Source organism: Adiantum capillus-veneris, chromosome 20 (genome assembly GCF_014529385.1).
Source record: "Adiantum capillus-veneris isolate H3 chromosome 20, ASM1452938v2, whole genome shotgun sequence".
NCBI lineage: Eukaryota > Viridiplantae > Streptophyta > Polypodiopsida > Polypodiales > Pteridaceae > Adiantum > Adiantum capillus-veneris.
In genome coordinates this window covers 142,620,432-142,641,695 of record NC_140950.1, presented here as the reverse complement: position 1 = coordinate 142,641,695, position 21,264 = coordinate 142,620,432, and the positions used below count along the sequence as shown (strand labels likewise).

Genomic DNA, 21,264 nt, shown 5'->3' with positions numbered 1-21,264 from the left:
GTGGTTGCTCCCTTCACAGGCAGCCCAATTATGGACAGTAGAGCCCAACAGGCTCTAGACCAACAGCGGGGTTTCACCATTGATTTGTTGGCTCCACCTCCGGAGACTAATACTTCGGGTGTTGTGGCGATTAATCTTTCTCTTGGGTGATGGCATTACAGTCTTTTCACCGTGGCAATGCAGTGCAGTAGTGTTTTATTTTGCAATCTTACGATCTTTTAGCAAGAAAGACTCCCGGCGCTCTTGCATGCGGTCAGAACTACCCCGAAGTCTCTCAAATTGACCCCTGAGGGTAGTACTTATGCCTACCATGAAAATTGGGCATCTCCAAAATTTCCTTCAAAAGTGATACCGAGGAATTCTTGCTCAAGGCTCACAAGGTGTAGGTAAAAGGTTCACAAAATCTTTTAAATAACCAACTATACATGGGCCCTCCATTCAATCTTTTCTAGAAACATGAGAGAAAGCGTATCTATTGAGGTGCAACTCCAAGACTTTTGGAAGGAAATGTATGCATGCCATTCAAGGCCCTAAAATACAAAAAAAGGGGGATTTTTAAGGGCGTCTCTCTCTCTCTCTCTCTCTCTCTCTCTCTCTCTCTCTCTCTCTCTCTCTCTCGTTAGCTCTGCCCTGCTCATCGAACCCTAAAGCTCCAGCCTCGCGACCCCTGCTCGTCTCCCCCTAGGCGAGGGCGGCCCTGTGGGGAGGAGTTAGCCTCAGCATAGCCCGCCACATAGCGAACGACACCCACAGTCCCTCTCGGTTGCGTTTTGCAACTCCTTTGCCCTACCCTACTCTCGCTCTGGCCGACTTGGCCCTGCTCCCGGTCTGGTCCCCTCATCCTCGCCCCGTTCCCGTTTTGTGGCTGCACCACGTATTGCTTGTCTGATGAGAATGAGGCGGCACCACAAAGAAAACACAAGGATAAACCTAACTCTCTAAAAACAGGAGGTTGTTCCAACCCTCGGAGTACGATGACCTCGATGCCAATCACTCGCACTCGCAAATCTTTTCTTGCGGTCGCATCAGCACCAAAGAAGGACCCAGCTGCTTGTCAAGACACGAGAATCACGACTCTAGAGGCCCAAGTCCAAGAGCTCATTGAGGAAAACGCTCAACTCAAGGAGCGTTTGAGCAAGGTTGAGGAATGAAGGACATCGGGAGCCAAGCTCCAATTGCAAAAGCACATGAGGCGGAAATCAAAGCAGCCCAAGAAGAAGCTTATGAAGAAACACATAAAAAGATTGTCACTGAAGTACAGGCAACATTCCGAGAAAATCGATTACAAGAATCCATTGGCATGAAGGTTTGGATTGGTGGACTTCATCTGCCATGGTGCACAGACGAGGATACCCTTGAAGATGCAATCACCAAGCTTAACGACATTCTCCAACCAATAACTATCAAGCCAGAAATCATCTCTTGGATCAACAACACACATAGAAGTGTGCCACCCAAGCATTGTATTCTTACTTTCAAGGACAAAGAAGAGCGACGGAAGCTACTACACCAGTCTTACCTCGTGAAGGGAACAAAGCTTTGGATCTCCAAAGAGTTGACCCCGAATCAACTCAAGGTCAAAGAAAGTGAACTCAAGAAGATGCACGAAGCTTGCAAACAAAGCAAATGGGTAGTCTACCGAGGTGGTAAAGCCATCATCCAGGAGTTTCGAACTCCTAAACGGACACCTCTTCCATTGGAGCCCCCCTAGGTTTCATCCCTCATCTTCCTTTTCATTTTCATTACCCTCTTGGCGGACCCTCAGTCCTTAACTGATATGTATCTATGCTTCATTGGAAAGCAAACGTTGTAATGTTTTGTCATTAGGTCCCATAGGTCATATTTGACCTCCGTGGACGATAATACAATCTCTCTCTCTCTCTCTCTCTCTCTCTCTCGGGGGGGGGGGGGGGGGGGGGGGGGGGGGGGGGGGGGTCACTACAAAAAAAAAAGCATATCACGTGTGTTCTGCAATAATCATTATTTTATTCTATATTTGCTCACATTTGCACATACAAAAGGGCGTTTAAAAAAGGATATTGAATTTTTTATTACAAATTGAATAGGAAAAGGGTCTCTTTTATCGGTGAAAAATTCACAGCTAAGGGGTGAAGTAGTGGTTGAATGAATGTGATATATAGGTTCTACATATAGTGACCCCCCCCCCCCTCTCTCTCTCTCTCTCTCTCTCTCTCTCTCTCTCTCTCTCTCTTTCATTTGTCAGAAAAAAAGGGGCCTCCAAATTGGTGGTTACTTTTACCAACTGTAACCTCCTTGAGGGCCCACCACTTTCCCCACTTCTCATAACCCTTCTTGGAAGTAACTCAAGAGTCAAGAGGCACACACACATGCTATAAAGGTGGTAGTCCTTAAAACAAAAAGAGGACATCACTACAAGCTGCCAAGGGAATTGACCACAGACTCACCCTATACTCATGGATTCTTCTACTCAAGTTGGGTAAATCTAGGGTTTACATTAGGCTGACATCAATAACAAGCTGAGCTCTCTTTCGACACTTGGCTTCCACCGTAAAGATTTTACATTCTAATGTTTTTTTTTGGGTGATGGTGGTAGGTAACAGGAGAGTTCTTTACCTATAATGCATTCACTTGACACCCCTACCTCAAAAGTTTACATTTTATGCATATGGCTCCTCTCTATCCTCTACCCCTCTATTTTCCTTTTGTACGAGGCATCAATAGAAATGGCTCAATGGATTTTTGCAAAAAGTGGTGCTCTTTTTTCTATTCTGTATTTCTTCTTTTTGAAAGTGATTAAAATGTAGTGTGTGTGTGTGTGTGTGTGTGAGAGAGAGTGAGAGAGAGAGAGAGAGAGAGAGAGAGAGAGAGAGAGAGAGAAATGTTATGTTGTTATATATTAACGTCTTCAGAAGGCCAGAATGACCTATGAGACCAGAAAGTTACAATGTGGTGGATCTGATACAAAGTCAGAGTAACAAAAATGACAATGACAAAATAAAATGACAGAATAAAATGCTATGGAATCTGAAACAGCTAGGTGTGATCTACGTAGATAGGTGGGATAGCTAAATCACAGATCACAAAAGATCCAGCTAGGTGGGATAAGAGAGAGAGAGAGAGAGAGAGAGAGAGAGAGAGAGAGAGAGAGAGTTTTTATGTAGGTGGTGCAACATATTGTGCTATTGCTTCGTTGTTGATGATGGGTTACATAAAAGTTGATCCATTATCAAAGATAGTATCATCACCTCTGCTGGATATCAGTGGCCTCATCAAGTGGTGTATACAGGTATTCTAATGAACTGACTTAAAAGTTTACCTCTCTTGAGCTAAAGCATTACCTGAAATGGCCTGCCAACAAACAGTTTTGAGGCAGGGAAGATCCTATCTGAAGTGGTTTTTGAAATTTGAAGGTTAGCTCAGCTTTGCCGCTATCACCTCAATGAGTGAAAGTTTTGTGCAAATAATCTTTTCATGAGACTTGGCCTTTATATCAGTCCATCCCATGGCATTTCCTCCCCATTGATCCTTAACCCTGTTAAAGATGTGCATGGGTTGTGTGCATGCATGCCCTTCCATATGTTTTCATTTTGCATGTGTCTATTCGTGCACTTGCGGTGAATCTTCCATTGATATCTAGGTGTGCAGCCATGGCATGATGGAGCTGATGGTTATGTTTTATTTAGGAATATTATTATATGTTCTGGATACTATAAAAGAGCCTATGGTGTTTGCTTTGACTTAAAAGTCGAGGAACAGTGCTCTAATTTTGAGTTACAAAGCTTACCATTGGTGAAAGTTTCTACAGAAACAGACTCAATCCGGGGGTTTTCATGGCAGAACAAACAAGGATCCTGACACATGCTATGCTTTCTGGCAAGTTACTTATTTAAAGTCTTTTCAAGCCTAACAACAGCTGACGAGCATCTTTAAGTTGTGTGCAATGGTAATGTACAGGGTGGCAGGTTCACTTCATCTTCTTGGAGCTGGCCATCTTTGCAATGCAGATGCATTGCAGGATTTCTTAAAGAGATGTGCAGATAAGGTAAAGTCGAAAACCTCTAGTATAGTATGGGTACGGCATGAAGGGCTCAGTTTTATTGGGTTTGAGTATGTTAGCAGAGTTTCCACTTTGAAAAACTAGTTCTCATACTAGAAGACAAACATATTTTACAGTATGGGGGTTTCAGCAAATGGCCGGGGGAATCGCCAGATCTTTTACATTCATATTATGGCATCTGCGGTTTGAGCTTGCTTGGAAATCCGAATATAAAACAACTGTGCTGCAAGCTCGGCATGTCAATAGAGGCTGCAGACAGACTTGAAAGGGCTCGAAACGAAGGCTGAGAAAGTGCTTCCCAAATTGTGAAGTAAACAAAGCACCTACGGGGGAATGCCATCCGTGGAGACGTAGCAATATTCAGGATTAGATATTGAGGGTTGACTGCACTGTGGAAGTAGCATAAGCTTTTATATGATGAACTCAGTAAAGATCACATGCTCAAAACATCTACTGCCTTGGTTTCTAAATCATCCCTTCAGATCTTTGGTTTCTACTGGCTGCCAAGTGAAGAGATGAACCCTTACTGCATTTACATAATCACCATTGCTTACCGAGCATGCCTAATGTGGTAGGTTGCAACCTTCAAAGAGGGATTTTTGGCTTTCAAATTTTCAAAATGGTATTGCAATGACAAGTATGGCACATCATATGAGGAGGCACGTCAAGAGGCCTACTTCGTTTGCAAAATATTTTTACGTTTCTTGGGGACACATTTGTACCTCTCTCTCTCTCTCTCTCTCTCCTCCATCATACACCAAGGTTTTCTCTTTATTTTGTACTAGTTTCGATTGTTTTGTCTTTTCCGATGGATGGAAGACGCACAAATGTATACTCGATTTGTCTCACAGGCAGACTTTTGACATAGGGTCTCTCTCTCTCTCTCTCTCTCTCTCTCTCTCTCTCTCTTTGAGATCTCGTTCCGCCTATGCGCCTATAGCATGGATGGGGGAGAGAGAGAGACTCTCAAGGAGCTCTCGTTCCGCCCGCATGCCTACAGTATGGATGAGAGAGAGAGAGAGAGAGGTGTTTCCGTTCTTGTTGGTCTTCTGCAATTGAGAGACACCACTTGATAGGTGCACACAATTTACTTGTGTGAGACAGGCGCATGACACACAAAGCGAGGCCATCGCACAGAAGCATAGCAAAGAAAACTTTCTCTCTCTTGCCTTGGCCCAATCCATTGTGCAGGTCTCTATTGGTGAGCTCTTAGGCACCTCTCTCTCTCTCTCTCTCTCTCTCTCGTCCCATCACCATGGAAACTATTTTTGGCTGGAGGGTTGGATTAGGCATACTTTCAATGTTTTTCAGTGCTGATTGAGACTTATTTTAAATGTTATTTTAGTTTTAAAATAGTAAATGGATCTAGTCTCTTTCAAATGCTATTTCTTAAAGTCAAATTCATTTTTTTGATACATTGAAAAAGGCTTTGTATTAATAAGATTGTAATCCCATGATCTTGAATTATCTTTGTACTTGGCTGTTTTCATGGTTCTATTGAATAAGGGTCCGTTCCTAGCGATTATAATTTTTTGTGGTTGTCAATTTAATTCACTCACCATTGTGAGTTTTGCAAAAAAAAAAAAGAAAAAAGATTGTGACCCCATGATGGGAAGTATTGATTCAATAATGGTTTTTGAATATATTGATTTGTAAAAGGTCCTTTACTTAGAGACTTCACAAAGATTTATTTCATTAAATTGTCTTATTTTTTGTGTTTATTAATCTATCATTTTTATGAAAATGGTAAATTATACATTTGCTTTAATTTTTCTAAGTGTCTTTTTATTATGTTTTTTTTTTTGTTTTCAAATAATAATGTGCAATGTGCAACTTCATCTTATTATTTAAGTGGGACCTTTGTTAATCTATAAATCATTCATGATTATGGCTATATAATGGATGTATTATGTATGTATAATGGATAATATAGTAAATATTTTTATTTTATTTTGTTTTCAAAAGATAATTTTCAATGTGCACTTTTTACTTTATTATTTAAGTGGACTTCTCAACCATTTTTGCTTTATAAAAAGAAGCTTTAGTGAAGTGTTGAGTTAGGCATACTTGCAATGTTTTCAATGATGATCAAGACTTAACTTAAATGTTATTTTGGTTTTAAAGTGTTAAATGGATATTTTTATTTCACCTTTTATTTTACTTCCTCACATGGCTCGACTTCTTTTGTATTCTATTCTTTTAGAATGCTAAGTAAAGCTTCACCTTGGATAATTCTAGTAAGTTCTATACACACACACACATATACACACATACATATAATATATACACACAATATAAATAAATAATATATATTAATGATTTTTTCAAGATTGGGGAGACCTAAGGGTAGGCCTTGTGATTTTATCACTTGTTTTTTAATTAACAAAAGCCAATCTATTTGCGCACATGCAGAGCCGTAGAGTTGGTTAGCTCATCGCAGATCGTATTCTGTCGTGATTGATGTGAGCTCGAGCTTGGGTTGTGTTGTGGTTCCAAAGTTCTTGTGACATGCTTTGTTATGCATGATAGTCGAGCATAAAGAATGGAACAATATTTTGCTCTCTTTTATGCTCAAAATATATCTTGTTTAGTAACTTAACGACAATATTATGCTCTTTGGGAGGAGAAAATCATCGGATTTTTTGCATGCTAAATCCTTGCTCTAGAAAGTGTTGTAAAGTTTTGTTTGGCATAGAAACTTGTGTGCTATACCATATACATACCAAAAACTAAAAAAAAAAACCCTCAATTTATTGGAATTATATCAAGAGACATATTTCCATTCTTTATATGGATTCTATTGTGTGCTATACTTAAAAATAACTTGAAATGAACACTAGAATGTCCTTTTGAAACGAAACCAATGTTAATGAAGAAGAATCAAGAAGAGATTTGCTTGAATTCATGTTAATCTAAGTGTTCAAGTCTCTCTTGCATGCATCATATTTAGCGAAATGATCGGGGTAGAAGAGGCAAGAGGGATTGCCTTGGAAGTTCAATGATTGACTCTTTAGGTCTTCAAGGAGGTGTTATAGCCTATCCCTTTGTTGGTATCTACATTGAGTTATGGTAGTGACATGGAGAGCAAGGGCATTGGGCATTAAATTGAGCATTGCATTGCATTAGACGAACGAACACTGGACGTCCGGCTCGGACAAAAGAGTAACACCTTTAGCCCAACACTTTCATCAAACTCTCACATCCATTTGGTATTTCATGTATGTCATTTATAATAATGCTTACATCAAGATGATAATGTTGTTAATCAAGATGCGTTGGTTGATATCATTGAACCTCTCCGTTTACCATATGAATCAAAGATAATCATGGATTCTCATGACTTACGGATACAATATCGTGTCTCAAGTACTAGTCAAAGCAAAAGATAAACCTGAAAAAGGTGTGACAGCTAATCAACTTACTAACTTAACCTAGAAAGAGCAGAACTTGACAACAAAGTTAAGATATAATCTATATCTATATTATTATATCTATAATGGAGCTTAAAATTTTCAAGGAAGGACAGAACATCCACTTATCACACCTTGGTTCATTTAAGAAAAAACTCCAAGAAACATTTAATTTGGAATCCAAAAGTGAAAGGCAAGTACTTAAATGGCAGAAAATGAAAAGAATTTTGAGTTCTAGCAATCATCAATGTGAAGTCAAGTCAAATGAAAAGAATTTTGAGTTCTAGCAATGTCAAGTCAGTCTGTGGAGGGTCTCAGGACTTGCATGAACGCCTGTGCTGTGCCTTCAAATTCCATGCAATGCATAAATGCATGTCGTCGGTTAGCCCTTCAATCAGTTCTGATTGAGTCCTTTTTTGCACAACCTACAGGCTGTAGTAATGTCTACGCGCGTATGTAGGGATGTGTCACCATATGTGTGTGTGTGTGTGTGTGTGAGTGTTTGAGAGAGAGAGAGAGAGAGAGAGAGAGAGAGAGAGAGAGAGAGAGAGAGAGAGAGAGAGAGAGAGATATGCGATTAGCAAGCTGGCAACTGGCACTGTGCTTCAAATTCCATGCAATTCATACATGCATGTCTTCTCTTAGACAGTCAATCAGTTTTGATCGACTCTTCTTTTGCATGACTTGTAGGCTGCACTGCCGCTGCAGCAACGTCTATGTGAGCGTGTACGAATGTGTTAGCGTGCGTGTGTATGTGTGTGTGTGTGTGTGTGTGTGTGTGTGTGTGTGTGTGTGTGTGTGTGTGTGTGTGTGTGTGTGTGTGTGAGAGAGAGAGAGAGAGAGAATGTAACCATATAGCAAGCTGGCACCTAGCGCCTATCGGAAGGTCGTCCATCTAAACAGGAATAACGAGTTTGGAAGCGGGCCCTCTGCGCATAATCTCTCTCGAACTCTCGAGCAAACACTGGACTTGGTGCAACGTTTGAACGATGACACTTGATCTTTATACGCATAACAACAATGCACAATAGTTACGTAAGCAAGAGCAATCCATATGTGCAACCAACCTTTTTGAGGCAAGTTAAACAGAGGCAACAGTGGCTAACCTTAGATGGGTGTGAAAGTTCAATAGCAATGTTGGCATGACGCTTTTGTTGAGCGTAAATTAAATCGTCCAATTCTGCTCTAGGCAAATTCTCGCCACCATCCTTCTCCACCTTCGATGTTGCCTTTGCTCCCACCTGTCTACTTTCTCCCAATCTTTTATCTTTTTCTCTCCTCTCTATCTTTTGGTGTTCTCCTATCATAGAGAGTAGTCAATCTTCCAAGTTAAAGAGTCAAGTTAAGTTAAAGAGTCCTCCACCTTTAAGGGTCAAGTTAAAGAGTTTAAAGTGTGTGCACAAAGCAAGCGGGTGAAAGAGGTCCTCATACAACATGCTTTCCAGCATGCAGACTTAAAGTTGTAAACATCTTTTCCAAGTTTTCCAAGGCATTGACCCAACTGTAAGTTATTTCAACATCTCGCTTAGTGCATGATTATATTCGAATATTAAGTGGTGGATATCATCTTTGGTATGTTTCAGATATTTATCCCCATCGAATAGGACAGATTGGCAACCAGTTGAGAGCATAGTTGGGATTTTTGATGCTTTCCATGCGTTTATTGGTGAGCAAATGTACTGAGGAAGACAACACAAGGAACTTGCAGATAATGGAATTTTCTTTTATGATATGTCATATGTGGAACCGAGAACTTCCATTGATTGGGGTCCTGTAGCTCCTGTCAAACAATGTTTCAAAAATGTATATCTTCAATGTTTCAAAACTTTACATATTGTGTTGTTTCTGTCAAGATTTATACAAGTAAATTGCTCCCTTTCCTTGCTACTGTTCTCTCCCCCAGTTTGTGCCATTCGTCCCCTGTCCTCTCCCCCGATTTGTGCGACTCGTCCCTTGCCCTCTGCTCCGGTTTCTCCCCTGCCCTCTGCTCCGGTTGGTGCTACCTCTGCCTCTGGGGACGCTGGTCTCGGGCATCCTTTCGCGTCGCTCGAAATCATGGGCCTCTTCCATGGCTTCCCATGCTTCTTGCACCTGTGAACCTTCCCGTCGTTCTTGCTCTTGTCATCAACGTGCAGCCCATTCCTCTACTTTTGTGGCGTTCGCATAATATTGATTTATTGCTTCTTGCATATTTCGAATTTCTTCTTGAGTCTGATTGTGGCGTTGCGTCATTTCGTTAATGCGAGCCTCTTGAAACTCCTCAGCTCTCACCGCTTTCTCTCTTGTGCGTCTGTTTACCGAGATTATAATATGCTGGATGGCCATTACAAAAAAAATTCGCACATCGTTGGGGGTATAGTTATGTAATCGAAGTTCCTGTAGAAGCGTGATACAGACATTTGTTGCTTCATACATACGTTGCAGCAAACAATAAAACAACAGATTGCTTACGTTCGGTACATCCATAATTTTATTGATGAGCAACAGGGCATTCAAACAGGTTCGCCAGCCCCACAACTATAGTCATCAGTCTGCATGGGCACGGTTACCCATTCGTGCCGGACTACATTTCCTAAATCATGTTCTAACAAAAGATGCTCTACACAGCATACAAGTTTTTTCGCGGCACTACATACATAACCACTTGAGTCAACAACACATTACAAAGAGACACTGCTTTCCAAATGTACCCAAATGGACCTTACGTTTTTACATGATTGTGAAACGCCCTGCTTTGCCCGGAGTTTGTGTAGTAAACAATCTTAGCTTCCATGTCAAATAACATCAGGCTCCAATGATCACTACAAAGACACCATCAAAGATGAGGAGAGATTCTCAATGCAACATATTTTTTTCAAGGCAAGAAAATACTCACGATTGATTGTACGCAGTGACCAGAAAGCGCGCTAGATCAAAGTTGACTCTACTAAACTAGTTCATCAGAATAAAAAAGGAAACTGAGTTGTTCTGTAGATAAGGTGATATCAGCGGATCTATTACGTATACTTTGTCTTGAACCTCAGGGGGCAGAAGCGAGACAGCGTGGCTAACATGAACAAATGGCAGAGATTAGACTTGAGGTATTTCAGCGGGCTAGCACTGCCACAAACCCGTGAGTCAATACCGAGCAAGTAGGGTAGCTATTGAATTCCATCCGCCACTGACTTGCTTGGTATTGACCCATGTCTTAACGGTAGTGAGCCATTATAAAGAAAAACTTGACGACTGCCGCAAAGACATGCGTCAATACCGAGCGAGTCAGTGGGTGATAGATTCCAATTTCAAAAGCCACTGATTTGTTTGGTATTGACCCATGTCTTTAAGGTAGTGAGCCATTATAAAGAAAAACTTGGCGAATGCCGCAAAGACATGGATCAATACCGAGCGAGTAGTACCACTATCCAATTTCATAAGCCACTGTCTCGCTTGGTATTGACCCATGTCTCGGTAGAGACCCATTTAATGAACCGAACGTGGCTTTTAAAGAGCATGAGAATTACTACAAAGCAACGTTGACGACCTCATTCGTTGCGAGCGAGTCGGTGAAACTGCGCATGCACCGAAAGTCTAGATGATCGAGGTTGAAAATACAGGCCTCGTCTGACCTTGCAGGCAGCTGTATCTGCGCATGCAAAGGGGCTGAGATCAACAAAACTCTTAACTCCTCTTCATTCTCTTCGTTGATTTGCTCTAAAATAATTGACTCATCCGATACGTTGGATGGCCCTTGTGATGCAGAGCCTTGCCCTTGCCTTTCTTGAGCTGGCTCCTTGGCTGCCTCATACTCCTCCCTAACAGCCTCAGGCTCCTCAAGCTCCAGATCATTTTCCTTCAATATTGGTTGCTCCATACATGCCTCAGGCTCCACCTTGGCCTTCTCTTGCCCCTCATCATCCCTTACTGGCTGCGGATCCTCCATGACTTGCTCATTTTGGTGTCTAGCTGGCTCCTCCATAACTGTCTCTGTTTCTTCCATGAGTGCCCCGGGGTCCACTCTGGCTTGCTCATGCCCCTCTGCGTCTATCTCAGCCTGCCTATCTATGTCGTTTAACTCGACCCGTGATCGGATCCTTCTACTGTTTGTTTCAGCCCTAGACGGCTCTGTCTGTCGTGCACGAGGATGGAGAGGGGGGATGTTGAGAATATCCATGGTTCTACTATCCCAGATAGGCACTGGCTGAAGCAGCCCATCGTAGCGAAAACGCAGCCTACGAAGAGTATCAAAATCCCGCGGCATGATAGTGACGCAGTGTGCATGGGCAGCCAGGATATATCCATCGCTGAAGAATTCCACGAGGTAGTCTTCAGCAATTTCTTGAAGGCAGAGTAGTGCACTGCTGGCCCATCGCATGCCGACTCTCCACTGCTCGCAAATCTCTTGCACTACTCGCTGGAAAGGGAGACGTGGAATAGCAGGTTGAACGTGTCGTTCTCTCATGCGCAGCTCTTGCAATACACCTCTGTGCGCCTCATATCGGCGTCTTCTTGCTTGAGCATTCAAAGATTCACCTGTTGCCCTCTTAGCCGTGGCCTTTACACGAGGCATCTCTACAAATAGCATAACACCAAAAGACAATTCATTTGTCCGCACAAGGGACTTCAGATATTAGAAAAGGTCAGTACCAAGCGAATAGGTGCATAGGATTGAGTTTGCCTTCCCTTATTCGCTCGGTAGTGACCTCAAAAAATAGTAATAGCAGACATGACTTATATTGCATGAGGTCAGTACCAAGCGAATAGGTGCATAGGAAAGAGTTTGCCTTGCCTTATTCGCTCGGTAGTGACCTCAGAAAATAGTAATAGCAGACATGATTTATATTTTCTGAGGTCACTACCAAGCGAACATGTGCATAGGAAACAGTTTGTCTTTCCTTATTCGCTCGGTAGAGACCTCAGAAAATAGTAATAGCAGACATGACTTATATTTTCTGAGGTCACTACCAAGCGAATAGGTGCATAGGAAAGAGTTTGCCTTGCCTTATTCACTCAGTAGTGACCTCAGAAAATAGTAATAGCAGACATGACATATTTTTTGAGGTCACTACCGAGCAAATAGGTGCATAGGAAAGAGTTTACCTTGCCTTATTCACTCGGTAGTGACCTCCGAAAATAGTAATAGCAGACATCACTTACATTTTCAGAGGTCAGTACCAAGCGAACAGGTTTGCATCCCCTGCAACAAAATACCTTATTCGCTTGGTAGTGACCTCATAAAAGTGTACAAACAAGCGAACAGGTTTGCATCCCTTGCAACAAAATACCAATGTAAAGGAGACGTAAGGAGACGTTTAAATCCATGTGGTCCTAACTGTCATGTCGTTTCCTCCCATCACCTCCCCTAGTCTCGGGGGGATGGTACCATTGATTCTCTCTCCCACGTCCACCTCTCATGAAATCGCATGGCGGTACCACCCCTCACAGACTACTCACTCATAAGCCAAAACCCAGGCTCTGCTTTTTAGGCATGTCCATCTAGTCTATTTAACCAGCAGTTGTTTCAGAACCTCCCTCAGGGTTTCGCAGAACAACTACAAGAAGCTTAGGATAGTGGTGATGCCTTTCCAAGGTATACTCTCGCAGCGCCAGCAGCACCGCATCCGGGCCCTCCTCATAAGGTCCCCCCTTGGCCCTCCCCCAATGTTACCCTTAATGTTCTCGACCGGCACAGCCCGCGAGTGGCTGCTGTCAACACGGGAGTCAATTCTCGAGGTAAGCCGCTGGTAATTCTTTGCTTTCTGCTCACAATTTCCAAGCTCTTAGTTTGAAGAGCTTATTTGCTAAATGCTCTGGCAGGATGCTAGCCTGAAGTTGCAGCAAATGCTGATCGTCAGGCAGAGGGTCTCAATCCTTAAAGACTCTCTGGAAGCAAGAAGGCCTGAAGACATGCAGCGATTGCTCGCCGAGAATGGCTCTGTAGAGGCTATCTTTAATTGGCTTCAGGAAATGAAGGATGAAGTGCTTGAGCTAGCCAGTAAATATGAAGAATCCATTAACTTTGCCAACAGGCTTCAGGAAGAGATAGTCTGGCTGTGAAGGAAAAGGACTACATGGTTATTGCAAACCCTAAACCCTCGGAAATTAGTAGGCCACTCTTTGTAAAGTCTGAAGTGTTTTCTAACTCAAAACCCGGTGTTAATTTGTAATTTTTTTTCTTTCTTATAAATTCAAAATGCGTATTTGGCAAAAAAAAACCCTAAATCCGCAACACACAGGGTTTACCTTCCCCTTATTTGCTTAGTATTGACCTCTGTACTAGCATACATCACTTAACTTTTCTTTTGGTCATTACCAAGCGAATAGGGCCCTTCAGACTAAGTGACCTTCCCTTATTCGCTTAGTACTGACCAAGGACGATGGTCAGTACCAAGCGAACAGGTGCAGCAAACAAGGTTTACCTTCCCTTATTCGCCTGGTACTGACTACACAAAATACAAGTGCACAGAAGGGTAGTAAGTAGCATACATCTTCACTGTGTGTAGAGTTTCGTGTCACTGAAGCACTGCAGAACAAGAGTAAGAGAAGGAGGATGCACGAGAGTAAGAGGTGATGGAAATTGCTTACCGCGTAGCGTCGATGGGGGTAGAGTTAATTAGAATGATGCGCAGTAGAGGACGCGAAAAGAGGTAGAATAGTTGAAACTTGAGATGTTTGGCGGGGTAATGCCTCAACTTAGAATGCTTACCTCGGGGAGGATGACAACTTCACTTATGCGCGAGATTGTGGTTGGTAAATCGTACTGTATGGGAATCTGAGACCATTTATTATTGGTTGTCCTTGTGAATGCAGCCCACATGCCTTTTTGAGTGACAGTTTAGGGTCAGACAGACGCCAATCGCCCTTGTAGTTGCCATCTCCATCTCCAAGTGGAACAAACAGATCGACGTTGCCTTTGCCTTTTCTGCGCTCTTCCCCTTGGCCAGCTCTTGTGATCCTGAGTTTAGAGTCAGACGCCGATTGCCCTTGCATTCGCCATCTCCATCTCCAAGTAGAACAAACAGATCGCCACTGCCTTTGTATTTTCTGCGCTCTTCCCCTTGGCCACTTCTCGTGATCCTACGTTGAGAGTCAGACGCCAATCGCCCTTGCAGTCGCCATCTCCATGTCCAAGTAGAACAAACAGATCGTCGTTGCCTTTGCATTTTCTGCGCTCTTACGCTTAGCCACCTCTCGTGATCCTACGTTTAGCGACCCCACTGGGTCGAGTCCTTTGTTGCCGTGTCGCCATCCCCATCACCCCCCTCTGGTTCTTGTTGTCGGTGGCCTGCGACATCACCATCCAACTCGGCGCCATTGGATATTGTAGAGACAGGTTCTTTCTCCCTGCCTCTCCCCTTCCTGTGTGTTGTTAACTGTGTGCGCACCAAAGCCACTGCGTTAGGGTAAAATTAAAAGTCTCAAACCGCATGCATGGTTGGAATAATTCCTCCTTATGTGACTGTACCGCATGCATCGTTGGAATAATTACTCCTTATGTGACCGTGCCTAAGTTTGGGCATAGTGAGTGAGTAGGCCTATAAATCTATCACTGATAACATTAAATGCTATGTTCTTATCCACCTGTTCCGAATGCTTGGGTCACAGGACAAAACCAAGCGAATAGGGCCCTTCGGAGATTCTTGGGGGCCCTACTCGCGTGGTTCTGACTCAACTAACGTCACCTCTTATGACATTAGCACATGGGACAGAACCAAGCGAATAGGGCCTTTTGGAGATTCTTGGGGCCCCTACTGGCTTGGTTCTAACTCAACTAACGTCACCTCTTATGACATTAGCGCACGGGACAGAACCAAGCGAATAGGGCCCTTTGGAGATTCTTGGGACCCCTACTCGCTTGGTGCTGACTCAACTAATGTCACCTCTTATGACATTAGCGCACGGGACATAACCAAGCGAATAGGGCCCTTCGGAGATTCTTAGGGCCCCTACTCGCTTGGTTCTGACTCAACTAACGTCACCTCTTATGACATTAGCGCACGGGACAGAACCAACCGAAAAGAGACATTGAGGGGTACTCGAGGTTCAATATTCGCTTGGTAATGACACAAAATAGTTTTGGCTTGCTTTTTCTGTCAGTCATAGGGATCATAGTCCAGGAGACAGACGTGAGCGAGGATACATGTGAATAAAAACTATTCACGTTCTTATATAACGCCCGTGCTCATCACCGTGCACCAGAACTATCAGGAATGTTCAATGTAGAGTTTTTTATAAAGAGGATTATAGATTGCTCATTTGAGTACCTACAAACCTATTTGCAACAGTATGAGGCAGTCACTTGTGACAATTCCATGATAGTTGATGGCATGAGATATGTGCACCCAGCCGACCTTGACCCTGACAAGAGTGCTTCAAGGAGACTGAATCGCTGTCTAGAAAAGTGTCCCTTCAATGCATTGCTTGTACAAGACAGGTGTATGAAGCACTTCAAAAAGTGTCACTTAGTGGAATTCTACCATGGGTTTGTCTGTTACTTATACTTGCAGACGGATGGTGAGTCAGAGACTTCCCAATCAACAACTTTCGGTAGTTGTCCATTGGCGCCGTAGGAAGAGGTAGAGGATGTGGAGGTGCAGTTCGACCCAGAAGAAGAGCGGGTAGAGGAACTAAAGGAAACATTTGATGCGGGCTTAACTCTTGTTTCTCTTGCGGATGTAGCAATAGGGTACAAGCAAGAAAGTCCAAGTAAGGAAGTGACTTTGCCTCTGAATTGTGCTCCCACCTTTGCTATGGCGGGCGACACCCATTATGTTCTGCTCACAGATATCATGCATGAGCTCTTCTTTCTGACACAGCTGTCCGCGACTCACAGTTCACTTCAGGGTGGCAACTGATCAAAGATACGTTCAATGAAGCGAAGTCCGGAGAGTCCAATTTTCCAACAGATGAGCAGCTTGTGTTGGGATTAAAGCCCAAGTGGCCTCTTATACGGATATGGCCGCCCGCCCGCCTAACTCACTTATCACTAACTCTTTGTATATACTCACTTATACTTTTGTGGATAATAAGGTTTTGGGAGATAACCCTTCAAACGATTCTCTGCGTACTGTGTAAGCTCTCTGTGTATGTGTGTGTGTGTGTGTGTGTGTGTGTGTGTGTGTGTGTGTGTGTGTGTGTGTGTGTGTGTGTGTGTGTGTGTGTGTGTGTGTGTGTGAGTCGATCCACGCTCCGCTCCGCGACTTCAATTGGTATCAGAGCTTGGTTCAGTGCGTATTTGCATAATCGTGCGCGTGCGCACACTTTTCAGGAAGATTCTGGATCCGAAGCTTGGAATTTCACACTCGGCGTTCCGGGAGCATTTCCAGTAGGTGTCTTGCACTTTCACCCCCCTTTCAAAGCCGTTTATGCCCTCAGAATTTCATTCTGAGTACTACATCAGAAGATAGGTTTCAGCCGCAAAGAAACCCGTCTTGTGTAGATTGGCAAGCAGGAGGTGGTCGGCATCAATAGCAACATCGACATACATCACCCATTCGTCTTCAAAGCATCATCTATAGACCAGGTACACATATATATCATCAGATATATATATTGCAGTCTGCATTGCTACTTCTTGTGCTTGCCAGGTTCCAGGGGAGGTGTGGCCATACGACGGCTTGACACCATTGGCATGTATTGTAGATTGATGTACTGTGATTGTGGGTCTGCTAGTTGTGAGTCACGCTAGCAGACAGACCGCGGCGGCGGTCATAGGACAGTGATTTGGTCTATTGTAGGATGTATGCTAGTTCTGGGCAGTTTGCTGAACCATCTGTGAGGGTCGTGTGTGAGGTTTTTTTAAGCCGAGCACTGGGAGCTTGGTTACCCAGTGTGAGGTGGATTAGGCTACTGGAGTTCCCCTCTACACACATCCTCTTCGGCGACTTTTATCCCATAGGATGTATGACTTTGTGTAGACACTGGATTGCATCTTATGCGTCAGGCCGTTGAGGCATTGTTTAGGGTTCAATCTTGAGACAGATACAGGTTCTGTGATCGCCCAGACAGGAGACAGTGCATGCTTACAGGATAGCATATTACAAAGATTTTCATATTTGTCACTCGTCAGCTATTTATGATTGTTTTTGAGCTATCTTTTGGTTCCCAGAGCTCAATTTACAGGGGAGACTCTGTAAAAAAATTTCAAAATACTGACAGTTCCTAAGGAAAGGTGTTCAGCTTGTTGTTACAGCTTGTTTACTGTGTACAGAGGCCAGTTTATAGGGGAAACTATGTCGGATTTTTCCCAGGAGTAAACAGTTTGGCAGATATGGCATGCATCTTCTCAAAGTGAGACTCTTTACAACATAAAGAAGCTGGATGGCACAAACTTTCCATTCTGGAAGAAGCAGATTTGGCAAGTTTTGGTGCAAAAAAAACAAGTGAAGCCACTGAAGCTCAAAGGGGAGAGACCAGAAGGTATGGCTGAAGATGAGTGGGAAGATCTTGACGAGTTAGCTTGTTCCACAATCATGCTGACACTGGCAGAAAATGTTTACTTCAACGTAGCAGAAGAGACTACAGCGTATGGCGTATGGCAAAAGCTATGTGGTATGTACGAGAAACAAAGTGCTGCTTCTCAGATTTACTGGCTCAAGAAATTGGTGGATTTGAAGATGAAGGAAGGGACAACCATGTCAAATCATCTCAATGAATTTCACACAATTTTCAATCAGTTAACAGCATAGGAGATAGTCTTTCCAGATTTAGTGAAGGCTATGTTTCTCTTAATCACTTTGCCAGACAGTTGGGATACTTTTCGTACAACGTTAAGTAATTCTGTCGCGCCAGAAGGTCTTACAAGTGCCAATGTAGAAGGCAGCTTGCTCACAGAGGAAGTGAACAGGAAGAACATTGACAAAGGCAAAGGCAATAGTGCTTTGGTCGTTCGAGGGAGACAACAGTCTAAAGAGAAGAAGGGTAAGAAGACACAAAACCGAAGTAAGTCTCGTGACTCGAAGTCAATGGATGACATAGAATGCTACCATTGTGGCAAGAAGGGTCACATGAAGAGAGACTGTACGAAGTGGAAACAAGAAAAAGGCAAAACAAAGAGTTCTGAGCAAGATGAAAAGAAGAGTTCAGTGAAGATTGAAGAGGTGAAAGTCACAGGATCTGGTTCAGACAGTGATTCTGGTATAGTAGCTGGTGACATCTTCCTCACAAGCAATCTTGATTCTGTTTTCTTGACTGCAGAGGATGGACATGCTATGAGTGATTGGATTATCGACTCACGGGAATCTTTACATGTTTCTCCGCACAAAGAGTGGTTTACATCATCTGTGACTACTAAAGATTATGTCAGACTTGGCAATGAGCAGGTTTGTGACATACTTGGAGTGGGAGATGTGCAGTTGAAGTTTCAGAATGGCTCTTCTTTATGGCTCAAGAATGTCAGACATGTTCCAGCAATCGGAAAGAGCTTGATCAGTACAGGGAAGTTGGATGATGCGGGTTATGTGACAGTTTTTGGGAACAGCGCTTGGAAGATCTCCAAAGGTTCGATGATTGTAGCACATGGCAGCAAGTCAGAAACTCTGTACACCTTACATGTTTCAGAGGTTAAAAACCATGTAATTAATGTGATTGAGCAGCCAAGTGTGTCATTGTGGCATCGTAGGCTAGGACATATGTCAAAAAGAGGAATGGAAATACTTTCTCATTATGGTTATTTGCCTGGCTTTTCATTTCAAGATTTTGAGTTTTGTGAGCATTGTGTTTATGGTAAGCAAACACAGGAACTGCACAGATCAAAGAGGAATCATAGGGACGAACAATTAGCTCTTGTTCAAAGTGATCTATGCGGACCAATGCCTAGTTTTTCACTAGGGGGAGCAGCGTACTTTTGTACATTCATAGATGACTATTCTCGCAAAGTATGGGTTTACTTCTTGAAGCACAAGGATGAGGTGCTCAAGGTCTTTAAGACATTCTTGCAGCTTGTGGAGAATGAGAGTGGTCAGAAGGTGAAGTGGTTGAGAACTGACAATGGTGGAGAGTACGTTTCCAAAGCTTTTCAAGACTTTTGTGAAGCAAAAGGGATTAAGCGGGAACTTACTGCACCGTATAATCCGTCACAGAATGGGGTTGCAAAACGTATGAATAGGACCATACAAGAGAAGGTCAGAAGCATGTTGTCAAATGCTGAGTTGCCTGATGGATTTTGGGCGGAAGCAGTGGCTACAGCAGTCCATTTGATCAACAGGTCTCCTAGTAGGGTTCTGGATAAGAGTGCAGTGGCTGAGATGCTATGGACAGGCAAGTCACCTTCGTATAAGCATCTCAGAGTCTTTGGTTGTGAAGCTTATAGCCATATTCCTAAGGAGTTCAAGAATAAGTTAGAACCAAAGAGCAAGAAGTGTATATTTCTTGTCTACGGAGAATCGGGCGAGATGGGTTACCGGCTTTGGGATCCTGAGTCCAGAAAACTTATTCGTAGCAATGATGTGCATTTCAATGAAGCCAAGTTTCACGCTAAGCCAGAGAAGACAGAGGAGATCAGAAGAGTTGTCTTCATGGAAGATGGACCTAGTGCTAGCACATCAACACAACATGGTCAGGCTCAGGAATAGCCTATAGTGGCTAGAGAGGCAGAATCAGTTATGGTGAGACGTTCTGAGCGTGTCTACAAACCACTTGATCGCTATGTCCCATCTCTAAATTATGTCATGCTCACAGATTGCGGAGAACCATCTTGTTACAAGGAAGCATTACAAGTGGTTGACTTGAAAAAATGGCAGTTGACCATGCAGTCAAAGATGACAGCTCTGCATAAAAACCAAACATGGAAGCTAGTTAAATTACCACAGGAGGGCAAAAAGGCTCTACCTTGTAAATGGGTTTACAGGTATAAGATCACAGCTCATGATAGTCATCCAAAGTACAAATCAAGGCTTGTTGCCAAGGGCTTTAAGCAAGAACAAGGCATTGACTTTGATGAAGTCTTCTCTCCAGTGGTCAAGATGACTACATTGAGATGCTTTCTTGCATTGGTTGCCATATTGGATTTGGTGTTGCACCAATGGATGTCAAGACAGCATTCTTGCATGGTGATTTAGATGTGGAAATTTACATGCAGCAGCCAGAAGGGTTTGTTGAGAAAGACAAGGAAGATTTGGTATGCCAGTTGTTAAAGAGTCTTTATGTCTTAAAACAATCACCGAGGGCATGGTACCATAAGTTCCACCAGTTTATGCTTTCTCAAGGCTACAAACGTAGTGAGTTCGATCACTGTCTATATACAAAAAAGGCTAAGGATGGCAGTTGGCTAATCCTTATTTTGTATGTGGATGACATGTTGATTGCTGGCAAACACTTGGAAGAAATTTTAGCTTTGAAGTCAAAGATGGCAAAATCGTTTGACATGAAAGACATGGGTGAGGCAAGTCATATACTTGGTATGCACATTGAGAGAGACAAATCACAGAAGTTGATTTGGTTATCTCAAACAGAGTAAATTGACAAGGTTCTGCAACGATAATATGGAGAAGGGAAAGGCATTGAGTGTTCCATTGCCACCATATGTGAAACTTAGCAAACAAGATTGTCCTGTGTCTGAGGAAGAAAAGGCTGAAATGGATAAGATTCCATATGCGTCTGCAGTGGGTAGTTTGATGTATGCAATGATTTCTACACGTCCGGATATTGCATTTGCAATGGGAGTGGTTAGCAGATATATGTCAAATCCCGGAAAGAAACATTGGGAGGCAGAGAAAGGTATCATGAGATACTTAAAACATACAAAGAGTATGTGCATATGCTATGGTAGTCAGGATTTGAGTGTCAAAGGATACACTGACTCAGATTATGCAGGAGACTTGGATAAGAGGAGATCTACAT

At 43.0% G+C, this 21,264-nt stretch overlaps 1 protein-coding gene across 2 annotated transcripts in view; it reads left to right on the top strand.

The window, feature by feature from the left end:
* The window catches only part of PGGT-I (Prenyltransferase family protein), an 88,023-nt gene extending 83,210 nt beyond the window's left edge, over positions 1-4,813 (top strand). The window contains exons 8-11 of one of the 2 annotated variants that reach the window (XM_086492939.1): positions 3,144-3,268; positions 3,788-3,855; positions 3,937-4,024; positions 4,156-4,813. In XM_086492939.1, coding sequence (XP_086349065.1) covers positions 3,144-3,268; positions 3,788-3,855; positions 3,937-4,024; positions 4,156-4,326 — 452 coding nt within the window. In that variant the 3' untranslated portion in view covers positions 4,327-4,813. Of the gene's footprint in view, positions 1-3,143; positions 3,269-3,787; positions 3,856-3,936; positions 4,025-4,101 lie in introns of both variants that reach the window. The other variant, XM_086492938.1, reaches the window with a different exon arrangement.
* Positions 4,814-21,264: the final 16,451 nt, after the last annotated feature.